This window comes from Mus pahari, chromosome 15 (genome assembly GCF_900095145.1).
Source record: "Mus pahari chromosome 15, PAHARI_EIJ_v1.1, whole genome shotgun sequence".
In the NCBI taxonomy this organism is placed as follows: Eukaryota; Metazoa; Chordata; class Mammalia; order Rodentia; family Muridae; genus Mus; species Mus pahari.
The window spans coordinates 31,608,493-31,619,395 of NC_034604.1; the positions used below are offsets into that span (position 1 = coordinate 31,608,493).

A 10,903-nucleotide genomic window follows, 5' to 3' on the forward strand; every position below is an offset into this window, starting at 1 on the left:
GGAAGGGAAGGGAAGGGAAGGGAAGGGAAGGGAAGGGAAGGGAAGGGAAGGGAAAGGAAAGGAAAGGAAGGGAGAAGGAAAATTATCTTTACATTGCTTTCTAAACCAAAAAATACAAGTTATTCCCTATGAAAAGAATATAAAAAGAACTTATAAATTTGCATTTACAATAGGGCTCTCCCACCAAAAGTATTCTATACATTTTTCCCATCTTCACTTAGCATTAAATATCTAAGCCTGGGGCTGGGAAAAATGTTCCAACAGTTTTTTTTTTTTTTTTTAAGATTTATTTATTTATTATATGTAAGTACACTGTAGCTGTCTTCAAACATTCCAGAAGAGAGTGTCAGATCTCATTATGGATGGTTGTGAGCCACCAGGTGGTTGCTGGGATTTGAACTCAGGACCTTCAGAAGAGCAGTCAGTACTCTTAACCGCTGAGCCATCTCACCAGCCCATGTTCCAACAGTTAAGAGTGCTGGGTACTGCTCTTCCAGAGGTTCTGAGTTCAATGCCCAGCATCTACATGAAGGCTCACAACCATCTTTAACTGTAGTTCCATGGGCTCTGACTGATGCCCTCTTCTGGTGTCCAGACTGTACACACAGACAAAATACATAAATAAACAAATCTTTAAGACTAGTAATAAATAAGCACACTTGTCTCTTATGAGAGCAATAGTACAGCTATGTTTATTGTACCAACAACAAACAATGCCAACAACATTTGCTGTGCTACACTTCTAGATATTATTTCCTACTCTCCTGGAAATAAAATACAACTTTCTTCAGCTTTAAAATTACCTCACGTAGCTGGGCGTGGTGGCTCACACCTTTAATCCCAGCACTCAGGAGGCAGAGGCAGGCAGATTTCTGAGTTCGAGGCCAGCCTGGTCTACAAAGTGAGTTCCAGGACATCCAGGGCTACACAGAGAAACCCTGTCTCGGGGAGAAAAAAAAAATTACCTCATGTAACTGGAAGATAAACTTTATAAAGATACATGAAATTGTAAAAGGGCTGAAAACTTCAGATGCACAACTGTTATCTCTATTAATACTTAACCTAAGTGAACTACTCATCCTACTTTTAAGGGATGTCACAAGTGAAATTATGTGTCAACAGTCACACTAACAAATAAGATAACAGCATGAACATTATGATTTTAAACAAAGGGCAAACTGACCGAGCTGTGATGAAAAATTCAGACTTCTTTATCCTAATTAGCTGAATATGCGCTTGAGTGCCTTTCACAGAGCAGCGCCTGGCTATCTTGTACCTACTACTTTACCCTCTACCTATGCAGCATTTAACTTAAGTTTATACTTCTGGTTCTTACAACCAACAAAGATCAACATAAAATTACTTCAACAAGTAGAAATAGCCACCCTCCCCAACAGCAGCCTCAGCATTGCTAGACGCTTATCCAGCTGGTAGATTTATACCATTGTTCATTCTTAGTTCTTTAAATGTAAAAAAATACCCACAGAATGGAAGCATACCTCTAAATTGGTTTAAATATGGCACCAAGTTATTTTTAGTCAAGCTTTAAAAAGGGACTTATCATTCTTCTCAAAGGCTAATCTACTCAAGTTGCTCCCATGTTAAAAAAAAATAAATAAAAGGCCAATTTATCTGTTTTGAAAATTAGAAATGTTATTTATGCACTGCTCAACAAAATGTTAGGATAGTCCTCACATCAAATCGAGGTCAGAATCATGCCTATTGTTTATAAAAAACATAGTCCTTTCAAGCACTAGCATGGTTAAATGTTATCTATGTGTACTTAAATACAATTCTTATCAAAACATTAAAATTATTTTTTTGAAACTTTTCATCCTGTACTATACAGAGTGAAAAGGAAAACTCACATGATCCGAAATTGTTTTGTATTTGTGGGGAGTAAAAAAAAAGGAAATATTCACATCACATTTATTTGAACTCTGAATTCCCTCCTTGCATGACAGAAAGATGCAAAGACGAACTCTTCCAAACAGCCAGACAGGTCAGCCCACAGTTGTAACTTTCATCATGCGTCTCAAAGCGGATCGGTGAGATCAGCTCACAAACAGCTCAAGCAGCAGAACTAGAAATCGGTGGTAGTAGTATCAGGCTACATAACAGCCTCTCCGAAGAACATGAAGTAAGAGAACGAAAATGTGCTGGCAACCACCCAAAAGACGGACAGACACAGCTCTGAGCGATGAAGCTTGGGGCTTACAGTGGAGAGAGAGCAATCCATCTTCCCTGACCCCACAGCTTGGCTTCCCTTACTTTAACCCCAAAATAGCCACACAGGAGTTATTTAACACTACCAAGCTTCTCTCTAAATATAAGCTGAAGGGCATGTGGGCTTGCAAAGATCTGCTTAAATACATACATACCCTGAAAAGGGAAATCTGTCTTCCAGCTATGTGAGGATGGAAAGAGTCAGACAGGATTATACTGAAATTACACTGTACAGAATAGCCTTTGTTCACCCCTAGAACTATGCCCACAGCATCATTTTGAAGGTCTGGGGATTTCTTTGTTGTGAGTTTTGACACTTTAAAACTGACTGGCATTGAAAATTAGATTAATCAAGTCAGATCAAGCAATTCTGTTAAGAAACAATTCCTCTACTTTAGTCATAATGTTACTTTGTTTGTCAGTTTTGAGTCAGTATTACTATGTAACCAGGCTAGCCTGGAACTCCTCTGTAGGCTAGAGTGGCCTGAAATTCAACAGTCCTCCTGCCCAGGCCCCAAGTGCTGAGATTTAAGGCATTTACCACCACTTATGGCTTTATATATTACTTTTATAATTCCATCTTGCCCAAATCATGTATTAAAATAGGGTTATAAGTTCTAATTCTTGAACCTCTGATAACTTCGAAGCATGACTTCTCTCTAAAGAATCAAGAAGCTGGGTATATTAGTGAAGGTCTATAATCCTACCATGCAGAGACAGAGGCAAGAGGATCAGAAACTCAAGACCACCCTCTGCTACAGAGTTTAAGGCCAACCTAAGCTATCTGAGACCCTATGTCAAATAAACAAACAAAAAAGAACCAAAAAAAAATGCTGTTATTTTAGGCTGAAAAACAATCAGAGTCAACTCATATCAATATGTATTTATTTAACATGTATTTTGTGGCAAACATTATTCTGAGAGTGGAAGAACCAAAGGTGATATGTGTACATGGTCTCAAGGGAGTCGATCTGGTTGGGGAGATCGCATGACACACTCAATGTGCTCTGCTGACAGTCAAAACAAAGAGCCTTGGTATTGTTGAAGAAAAGATGGGTAAATCTAGGAAAATTCCAAAGGCATCACAAGATTTGAGCCATATCTTGAAGGATGGGAATTTCACAAAGGAAAGAGGAATGCTGAAGGCCAAAAATGTTATAACCAAAGATCCCCCCCCACTGCCGCAAAGAACAAAAAACAAACAAACAAACCCACAAAACATGACATGAAAAAAAAAAACAAAAAACAAAGAAGCAAAAACCATGTGGCAAGGGTAAAAATGTGTGGTGCGTGTGCTGGGTCTCCTCCCCGCCCTCCATGACAGACATCACCAATCAGCCAGAGCATATTTAAAAATCATATAAAGTCTCAAAATCCTCCTGAACAGATAAAACAAAAACAAGGACCATGAGATAAGATGTCTGTGCTACTCTAAATCTACAAACAGGAAGCAGCAGGACCTCAAGCTAGATGGGCCAATTAAAAACGGAGTATGTGACCATGAATGTGAGGCTAACAAGATAGATTTTCCCCTATAAGGACTGAGGATAAGCAAAAGGTTCTGTGAGGGATGATCGATACTAGCACAGTGAGGAATAGACGTGAGCAGGTCCGGGAATAGAAAGAACAAGTGAGCAAAAATTCAGGCTAGTCTGGGCTACATGAAACCCGTTCTACCTCAAAAAAAAGAGGAATGTTGCTCAATGATAGTGCCCCTGTCTACCATACAGCACTCCAAAAAAACAAAGAATAACAACAGTAACTGTGGGTCAAAAGAAAAGTAGAAAAATCTACTGCAGACTCTAAAACAAAGCAGGGTTTTGGATTTTAAAATCTTGTTTCAAAATACAAACTATGGGGTAAAGTCACATGATCCGAATTCTCAAGTAGTACTTAAAAGGGAAGGGAAAGGCTGGAATAACAATGAGACTCCTCAAGATTACTTAAGACCATAAATTCAGAAGGAGGCATTCCAGGGTTAGCATCTAGCGAGGGAACATCCTCATGACCAGACTGGCACTCAGCAAGTCTCTCCAGCCCTGCAGCACCATACGCTGTCTGGCCAAGGAACAGAAGCATTTCACCTCACATGCCCTACAATGCAGGGCAAGCTCACGCTGAGTCAAGTGCGGCACTCAAAGCTCCTTTTAAAACCAAGGCTCATCCAAAACTCTAAAACTGCACATTTCTCTTAAGAAACCTAATTTATATGAAATAATACCATTCTACCATTAAGTACCCATATGTAAGCCTTTAAACTCTGTAATACTTTGCATGGACTACAATCTATCTGTGGAATTTTGGACAATATGAAAAAAAGAAAACTAACTCCCACAACTTATGCACAATGCTTACTAAATGTCATTATTCTAAAGAAATATAAAACTTCAGGGCTGGGGATGTAGCTAAGTGGTTGAAGACTTGTCTGGCATGCTCAAGGCCCTAGGTTTGATTCTTAGAATCAAATATAAAACAATTAAAATTTAAAACTTTTTGAAAATTGAGAACATTATTTTCAATGAAGCACACAAGAATAACCCTAGCCCTTGGAAGATGGATGGTCAGATGCACAAGGTCTCTGCGAAGCTAGCAGGAGGCTAGCCTGGGCCATGTAAATCCTCATCTCATAAATCAACAAAATGTTAGGGGTCAGGGGGGAGCTACATATAATCCCAGCACTCCGGAGGCAGAGGCAGGTGGTTCCCTTTGAGTTCAAGGCCAGCTTAGTAAAAACAAACAAACAAACAACCACAAACAAAAAAACTTTATAACTTTAGCTGTTATAAACAAAGGCTAAAGTAATGGTATAAATTCCAAGGATAGTAATAGGCTGGCATCACTGTTTTAAGACCTAAGGGTATTCAAATTAAGGGATGAAAATTACCCTGCAGTGAATGCCAACATTTCATGCTACGTGACACACAATCAAGGGTGGGTTCTACTTGGCTCCCATTCTGTTCTGTACCATTAACAACCTCACAAACTGGAGCTAATACTGAACAGCTGTAATCTAATCCCGAACACCTGTAAGCCCAGCCCTTGGTGACTGTGAGGCAGGAGGACAGGAGTTCAGTCACCCTCTGCTACACAGAGTTTGAGGCCAGACTGAGAAACAGTCTCAAGAACATCTCAAAATGAAAAACAAAAACTCACAAAAGGGGCTCTCGTTCTCTTAAAATAAGACAAAATGAAAAATGTGAACTGAAGAGAAAATGTCTGCGGTTCGTTTAAGAAAGCCAATCCGACATTTATCATCACTTCTCAGCAGAAAGAATGAATTAGTCACGGGAAGGGTCACCTTGTCATGATGTCACTCTAAAGTCATTACAGAACTCTACACATGTTACGCTTCCTCCCAGTCAATCACAAAAGAAGTCATCCCAAGACTGAGGTCAAATTCCATTCTAACTAAAAGATCTCCAAACTTAAAGGCCCATCTAGTCCATAACATCCAAAGGCCAAACACAGAACTCCCTTCCCCCACCTTAAAAACAATCAGCTCTTCCCCATTAGCTAACTGAAATGGAATGCGGCCCATACACCAGGGCTTTCCCAGTCTTCATGTTCTTAGAAAACATAAAGAAGCCTTGATCTCTCTCATAAGGAGAATATGGTTTTGATAGAAAAAATGTAATGTGAGTGGTTAATTATGTCAACAATCAGGGCTTTTCAGCCCCTTCCCTGCTCACTAGCCCACACCCACTCTCAGGAGTGCTCTTCCTTTCTCAATAACCTGTCTCTATTTCCACTCATTTAGAATGCTTTAAAATAGATTATATTGATAATTAGTACAAAGCATAAATTAGTGGGCATCTGTACTCACTCGCAAAGACCAACACACAGCCATACCATGCATACATAGTCAATAAAAAATATTTTTGAAAGGGGAGTGGCTGGAGAGAGTTCAGCAGTTAAAGAGTTCGAGCTGCTCTTGCAGAGGACCCAAGTGCAGTTGCCAGCGCCTACATCCTGGTCCAAGAGATCTAACACCTCCATGGGCAGGGGTGGGGTGGGGTGGACAGGCCCAGGTCCAGGCCCACCCATACATACCCATGCCTACACACACACACACACACACACAGAGAGAGAGAGAGAGAGAGAGAGAGAGAGAGAGAGAGAGAGAGCTAAAGAGAGAAAGAGAGAAACAGAAAAATTTAAAATACACACCTGGGGTTTTACGCCTTTTTTTTTTTTAAGGAAGCTTTTGCAAGTTATTTCTATATTTTACCCCATTTTCTTTTTTAATTAACCCAACTTGAAAATAAACCACTCCACCATTTAATTCACCGGAAGCCTTCCTAAGAAAGCCCCGTGAAGGGTGTGATGACTTACTTACATTCTTCCTACACCTTCATACATGTTAGTCTCATCTACCAGCGTCATAATCTCCGTGTCCGTAAGGTGTGCGTGCTTTTTCGTTCTGTTTAGCTGTTCAATCTGTATGTCTGCAAGCTTCACCTTCTGCTGAGTATCGATAACTTTGGCTTGAAGCTCTGTGAAGGCCTGAGAAAAACAAGTGCTTGATTTAGGAAGTTAAACTTTTGAGTCAAATTTAGATTTGTTAAAACAGAACATGCTAACCAGACAAAGCTGTAAAATTTACCAAGATAAACATAAATAAGAGTCAACAGAATGATAACACTATGTAAATTCTAAATGACCTTATCCATAGACCACATGATCAATATGAACACAAAAACAAATGTGCATTAAAAAATAGCCATATTTATCAAGTAACCAGAGAGTAATAAAAGGGATAAATAAAATACTCAGGAGATAAACCCAGAGACCCAAAGCAGGAAACAACTTACTACATCTGTATTGCATAACTAGAATCCAAAACACCCCACGTTATTTCAAACTCCTGGCTGGAGAGCCAGACCTGGTGTCTCCCACCTATAATCCTAACAACTAGGAGGCAGAAGCAGGAGATTCAGGAGTTGTTTGGGACTCAGACTTGTAAGATATTTGAGGCCAGGCTGAGCTACAAGACACCTAGTCTCACAAAAGATATTTTTTTAGGACAAGTGAGACTGACTCAGCAGATAATGGCACTGTCCACGAAGCCTGATGGCCTAAGTTTGATCCCTGGGAACTACATGGTAAGAGAACACTTGAGCACATTTGTATATGCACACACAAACATTTTAAAATTATTTTTTAATCTATCTATAGATAGATAGATAGATGGGTGGACAGACAAACAGAGGTCCACGAGATAGCTCAACAGGTAAAGGTACTTTATTACCATGCCTAACAACCTGAGTTCCAGCCCTAGGACCTGAACTCACATGATAAAAAGAGAAAACATTTTATATAAAGCTTTATATATAAGGCTGAGATTTACATATCAAGCATAGAAATGCACACTTTTAATCCCAGCACTCAGAAGGATCTCTTGTGATTTCAAGGCTAGCCTGGTCTACCTACATAGTGAGTCCCAGCCTAGTCCAGGACACATGGTGAGACCATGTCTCAAAAAAGAAAAAGAGATAAAGAAAAAAAATGTAAAGGCTGAGATTCATAGCCTGAGAGAATGCTGTATAAGGCTAAGTTTACATGTTTCAAAACAAGAATGGCAAAAAGCAAGATCCACATACTTAGCATCCCCAGAACAATAACAAGTGGCTTCTTTTATTAGGAACAGCTATTTCAGCTGTTGTATTGCTTAGGCAAAGGTTAACCAGAAACAGCTACTTAAGATGTTACTTATAGGAGCTAGGGAAACACTTCAGTCAGCTGACCCAGGGTTCACTCCCCAGGACCCACAAAGAAAGCTGAGCTTGGGAGCTGATGGGATGGCTCAGGGGTTAAGAGCACTGGCTGCTCTTGCAGAGGACCAGCTTTGGTTCCCAGTACCCACATAGCAGCCCACAACCACCTTTTAACTACAGTTTCAGGGTAGGCAAAGCCCTCTTCTAGCCTGAGAGGGCTGCACACATACGGTATACAGACATTCGTGCAGGCAAGATACATACATAAAAATACAACTTTCTTCTATTGTTTAATGCTAGGCATGGAGGCATGGGGTTGGGGGGGGGGGGTCCCTAAAGCTCACCATACAATCTAGCCAAAGTGGCAATCCCTAGGTCCCAGTGAGAGGTCCTGTCAAATGCAGGAAGCCCTGAGTGCAAATCCTAGCACTGGGAAAAGTGGGTGTAGGGGTACATGCCAACTACATAGCCAAGTTCCAGGCCAGCCCAAGCTACACGAGACTCGGTCTCTTAGGAAAAAACAAAACCAGAATCTGGGCCAGCAGATGGCTCAGCTTGCTTAGAAGGCCAGACACCAAGAGTTCAATTCCCAGGATCCACTTCATAAGAGAGAAGCAATTCCCAAAAGTTGTTCTCTGACCTCCACTAAGCACCTTGCAAGCATGTCTACACACACAGAGACACACATAAACACTCACAAAACTTTCAAAAATGTTTCTCACCTAAACGACCTACTAAAGGTCACAACAATACCAAATTCTAGACTCGGTCTTAAAGATGTGTTATTATTGTGTGTGTGTGTGTGTGTGTGTGTGTGTATAAGGACCAGTGAACTTCATTGTGCCTTTTAAGTCATTAGAGAACAACTTTGAACAGTTCTCTCCTTCCACCATAGATTCTAGGGATAGAACTTAACCAGCCAGGCCGCCTGGCAAGTGTCTTCACCCACTGACCCATTTTTCTGTCTGACGCTCAATCTTTTTAAGACCTTTCTTACCAGGGACCCTAGCACATATCTGTTACCCTAATACTCAGAAGGCAGCAGCACTAGAGTGCATTAGGGGTTCAGGGCCTAACCAAAGCAAACAAGTCACAAACCAAAAAACACTGGAAGTTTACCTCTCTAGAAAAGTAAGTTTAAACAGAATGAATTCTAGGGTCCTCTCTGATTACAGCTAACTCTCCACAAAGAAAGCACAGTTAGGGTCCTCAGACCGCATAGCAAAACATGTTTCTAAATGACAACCCATTTATAAACTGACATTTGACTCAAGACTGTGATTCCCAGAACTCAAGAGGCTGAGGCAGAAAAAAAATGCCTGGAGTTCAAGGCCAGCCTGGCTACATAGTCAGTCTCTAGAACACACTGAGACACTGTCACTTAAAAAAAAAAAAAAAAAAAATGACAACAAAACCATTTCTAAGCAATGAATTGAACAAAATTACAACAACAATAACCCGATTCCTCTGAAAGGTCTTTTGGAAAGCTTACTTGGGGAGCAGGGGTGGTGCGTGAGCTCTTTACAAAGGTATGGTACAGAATAAATGGCCTAAAAGCAAAGGTTGAACCTGGAGTTTTTCAAATCAAATGAGGAAACCAAACTGCAGGTGCTCCTCCTGCGGGCACCGTGACGGGCATCACTGCGAGACGCTGTCTGCAGTTCGTGCTAGGAAACTGGGACCCCGACAGCTCCAAAACACAGAGAGAGGTCTCTGAAGTTCCAACATAAGGACACACTGCAGCCCAGCCCGCGCGCGACCCCGCCACCTAACCCACCCGCCCGAAGCAGCTCCCGCCACCAGGACGCTCCACCCGAGGCAGAGCGGGTCCCGTGTCAGGGCTCCGGGAGGCCAGACCCCGCCCCCTAGAGTCTCCTTCCTCCAGCGAGACGCGAGCCTCGCCCCCCTCCCGCCCCCGTTCTCCTCCTCACTCGCTTCATCATTCAAGCAGAAGAGTCTGTCTGCTGAAAAGCCCCCTTTACCTTCTTCAACTCCAGATCCACGGAGGCGGCCATATTGGAGCACTCTCTGCGCCTGCGCTAGAGGCAAGCCGGAAAGGGATGGGGGAAGGGCGCTTTCAGGTTTCATGCGTAGGCTGCCTTCTGCGCCTGCGCAAAAGTGAAACTCAACTAACCCTGATTTCTCAGTCCACTCTATCTACCCTACTCTACCACTCTGCCATGAGACAAGTGACCCTGAACATTGAAATTCTGGTTATATTTGGTAAATGTGTAACTGCTGCGATGTGGCTCGCTCTTATCTTCCACACACAATTAGACAAACATCTGCATTTGGGCTGCGGAATGGAAACAGGTTTGTGGGTCAGCTCATCAACCATTCATTCAGTCCCTGTGCTGTTAGGGATGTATAAAGCCCCCAGCTTCAGGCATGCCTATAAGACCATTAGAAGTACGGTTCAACCAAAAAGAACTGAATTCTGCTGAAGCCTCCTCTTATATCTTCTAGACACAGGGCATCTCAAGACAAATCGCATGTTTGTTGAAATCAGATTCCTGGCTGGGGTGTAGTTCAGTTGGCTGAGTGCTTGCCTAGCATCCTTGAAATTCTGAATTGAAACCACAGCACCTCACGAAACAGGTATGATGGTGCATACCTGTGATCCAAGCACTAGGTAGGTTGAAGCAGGAGGGTCGGAAGTTCAAGGTCAGGTCAGCCCAGGGAATAAAGGTGCTTGCCACCACAAGGAAATAAAGTTCAATCCTGAGAACCCACATGGTACAGAGAACTGATTCCCACAAATTATCCTCTGACTCCCTTCTATGTGTGTACCCCACACATGCTTATGAACACACACATTTACTAAATAAATTCAAATTTAAATGAAAACTAGGACCTGGAGAGATGGGTCAGCAGTTAAAGAGTAGTTACTCCTCTTCCAGAGAACCAGAGCTCGACGCTCAGCACACATGTTAGATGGCTGACAACAACATGTGTCTCCAGTT

At 41.8% G+C, this 10,903-nt stretch overlaps 1 protein-coding gene across 1 annotated transcript in view; it reads right to left on the minus strand.

The window, feature by feature from the left end:
• The window catches only part of Pfdn1 (prefoldin subunit 1), a 54,023-nt gene extending 44,023 nt beyond the window's left edge, over nt 1–10,000 (minus strand). Inside the window, exons 1-2 of the mRNA XM_021214526.2 lie at nt 9,923–10,000; nt 6,563–6,729 (exon numbers count right to left, since the gene is read on the minus strand). Coding sequence (XP_021070185.1) covers nt 6,563–6,729; nt 9,923–9,955 — 200 coding nt within the window. The 5' untranslated portion in view covers nt 9,956–10,000. The remainder of the gene's footprint in view (nt 1–6,562; nt 6,730–9,922) is intronic.
• Nucleotides 10,001–10,903: the final 903 nt, after the last annotated feature.